This window comes from Kogia breviceps, chromosome 10 (genome assembly GCF_026419965.1).
Source record: "Kogia breviceps isolate mKogBre1 chromosome 10, mKogBre1 haplotype 1, whole genome shotgun sequence".
NCBI lineage: Eukaryota > Metazoa > Chordata > Mammalia > Artiodactyla > Physeteridae > Kogia > Kogia breviceps.
Genome location: NC_081319.1, coordinates 100,477,049 through 100,479,916, shown reverse-complemented (window position 1 = coordinate 100,479,916; position 2,868 = coordinate 100,477,049). Strand labels below are relative to the sequence as shown.

General features: G+C 41.7%; 1 protein-coding gene across 1 annotated transcript in view; it reads right to left on the bottom strand.

The window, feature by feature from the left end:
• The window catches only part of LOC131764249 (uncharacterized), a 191,689-nt gene extending 189,540 nt beyond the window's left edge, over nt 1–2,149 (bottom strand). The window contains 2 exon segments of the mRNA XM_067043222.1: nt 1,728–1,845; nt 1,988–2,149. Of these exon segments, the coding sequence (XP_066899323.1) occupies nt 1,728–1,845; nt 1,988–2,149 (280 nt within the window).
• Nucleotides 2,150–2,868: the final 719 nt, after the last annotated feature.

Here is a 2,868-nt window from a genome sequence, read left to right as displayed (position 1 = left end):
CTGAAAAGGTGGGGGAGAGGAAACCTATGTGGGTAAAAACTGCAACCAAAACCAAAATCACTTCAAGTAATATTTTACGATTTTTATGAGAAAATACATGACAAATGTTAGAGAGAAGTCCAGTAATTAGATTTTTTTTCTTTAGCTAAGGAATTCTGATATTTCATTTTACATCCAGAGTTAAAGTAAAATAAAGGATTCCGTGCATTGTTCTATTTAAAAGGTACGAATAGTATCTAGAAGGTTGGTTCACAATCTGATACAGATCCTAAAAATTGCTAAGATGCATGGTATTCTACTCACATGGTAAAATGTACGCTTAAATAACCATAGAAAGTAAATACATTAATTTTCATACTTTCTCAGTTTTTAATGTAAGAAGATTAGACTACATTCATTTAAAACTTGGTAAACTTTTAAAAACAGTGGTTCACAACTGCACTAAACGTTCCTACATTTTACCAAGAAAGAGGTTGACGTGTTGTTTTTTTCACAGCCTTCATCTGAGGTAAGGGAAGATATTAGTTTTCTTGACATGGCTCAGTGATTTTGGCACCTCACTCCTTTCAGATCGAGTTAAACATGCTTTTAAATAGATGGATGTGGCCTATTAATAGACCTCATTTCCTTACTAAGGACTTCAAATGAAATTAGGTACTTGCTCTCCAATGTTAAAAGGGTCTCAGATATTTTCACAAGTTCACATATTCAAAAAGAAAGCAAAGTCCGATCGTGCCCACCAGAGATAAAGCCTTTGAGAGGATTACCAGGTGACGGTTTATATTCTGTGACCTCTTTACTAGTAACACATGTTCAAGAGGAAATTGGGAGCGATTTCCGACTTCTCCCCTTTGTCAATTTCCTCGGTCTTTTCTCTCCTTTACACATGGGCACCTTTAAGCGGTGTAGATTGCATTTTCCTCCACCCTCTTCTCAATTTAGATTCTCTCTTTCCTGATGAGATTTTATCTCTTTAGCTCAGAGTAAATAATCCTTCGGTTACATTTTACCTCAATTCCTTCATTCATTACCACCTGATAAGTTAGCATACTTGTGTGTTATTATTTTTAATAAGTTCACATTAATGTGTTAAGTATCCGTATTGTATCCCAAAAATTAAATTAAAGAAACAAAATTTATTCCCTAGTGTCTTCCTGCTTCTCACTGATATCTATTTAGTTCTGAAAAAAGAAAGCAAAATATATAGAAGTCTTAACTAATACCACTATGGATATTCCTCGTGGCTTTTTTCCTTCACATTTCTATTTAACTGATATAATATACTCTTAACTTTAAAATCAAAATGAGCAGTTTCTAGTAACACATTTATATGTGTGCTTAGTGATAAATCTATTTCTCTTACAGGTCTTTCTCTGAAATTTGGGGAAGGTTCTTCTATTAAATATAAGTATATGATAGAGTGTAGAAGAAAGTAAGTAATACTTTGTGATCTGAACAAAGGGGGGAAAAAAACTGCCTGAAATTTGTAAGAACTGACAGTGTTTTCGATGATATCTTCCTTTTGATTAAAAAGCAGCAAATGTCTTTTGATGCCGACTCGCTCAACTTGAAAGGAAATCAACGATCGAGTAACAAACGCGCGGCCACAGCAACAAACTCCGTCCTAACCAGTGACAACCAAAACCTAGGAAGTTTCTAAAAGAATGTGATTGTTGTCAGTAGGCATCGGGTCCCCGGGTGCAGCGCCCAGCTCCGGCTGCCCTCACAGCCAGGGCCGAGGGGCGCGGGCAGCGCGGCTCCAAGCCCGGTGGGCACAGACCAGCCAGAGAGTGGATTCCGCACACTGCACAGCTCATCGCTCAGTTCAGGGCAGTCAGATTGCATCTAGGATCAACCGATCGTGCTTCATGAAACCGTCAGCCCGCATCTGTGTCTGGCTGTTTTCCCCGGACCGGCTGTAAACAAGGCCGGCTCCCTCCGGGGTCTTCGCCCTCCTTCACGTGCGCGGAGGACCCCGCAGCCAGACCCGCTCAGCGGCCTCAGAGCCAAAGTTAAAGTTCCTTCCTCCAGACAGCGGTTCCAGGGCGTAGCGGGGAGTCATGGGAAGAAGCAACTTTGGAATGACAGACTCGGGGTCCCTCTTCAGAGAGGCGTATACCTGAGATTCCTTCGCAGCCTGGCGCGGCATGTCTCTTCCACGAAGTTAATTTAGGTGTTCCTAACACGAACCACTGGTGGCTTTTTTTCGGCCAGCTGGCACAGTAGCGTCATCAGGTCGGGGAGGAGGGGTGGTGGTGATTGTTTCTGTTGTTTCACTGCTCTGGGGCTTTGCTTGGATCAGCCAAAAAAAAAAAAAAGAAAAAAGGCACGGATAGAAATACTGTCAATCGGGTCCACCTCCAGGAGCCCAATCATGCCTGAATTGCTGCGAGAAGTGTAATGATGATAAACAGGAACAGGTATGTTGGCTTCTGTTCTCACCCACTTCGGCCATCGTGTTGCCTTTACAATAAAGCAAAATACGGTTTGGAAGCAACATCCTCTCAGTCATAAAAGGTAGGGGGTGTCATTGAAGCCGTCTTCCTTGGCAAGTGGCATAAAGGTAACATTTAGTGTCCACGACATTGAATTCTCCTGGCCAGCTGGTGTGTCCCTGTTAAGACTTTCATTTATTCGGCTTGAGCTGGAACTCTTTGTGTTCTCCCAGTCTATTACTCTGTCGATGTAAGGGATAACAGCCAAAGTGAAACAGCTTGCAATTTGCACCTGTCTGCTCTAAGCATTCCATGTTAGATTACGTGGAGAGCACAGACTTCACTGCTAATGAGAGTAAGACTGGGTAGGGCTGAATGCAATTTTATTGGGGGGGCTTATAGGGTATTATAGTGTTTTTTCTTCTGTAAATGA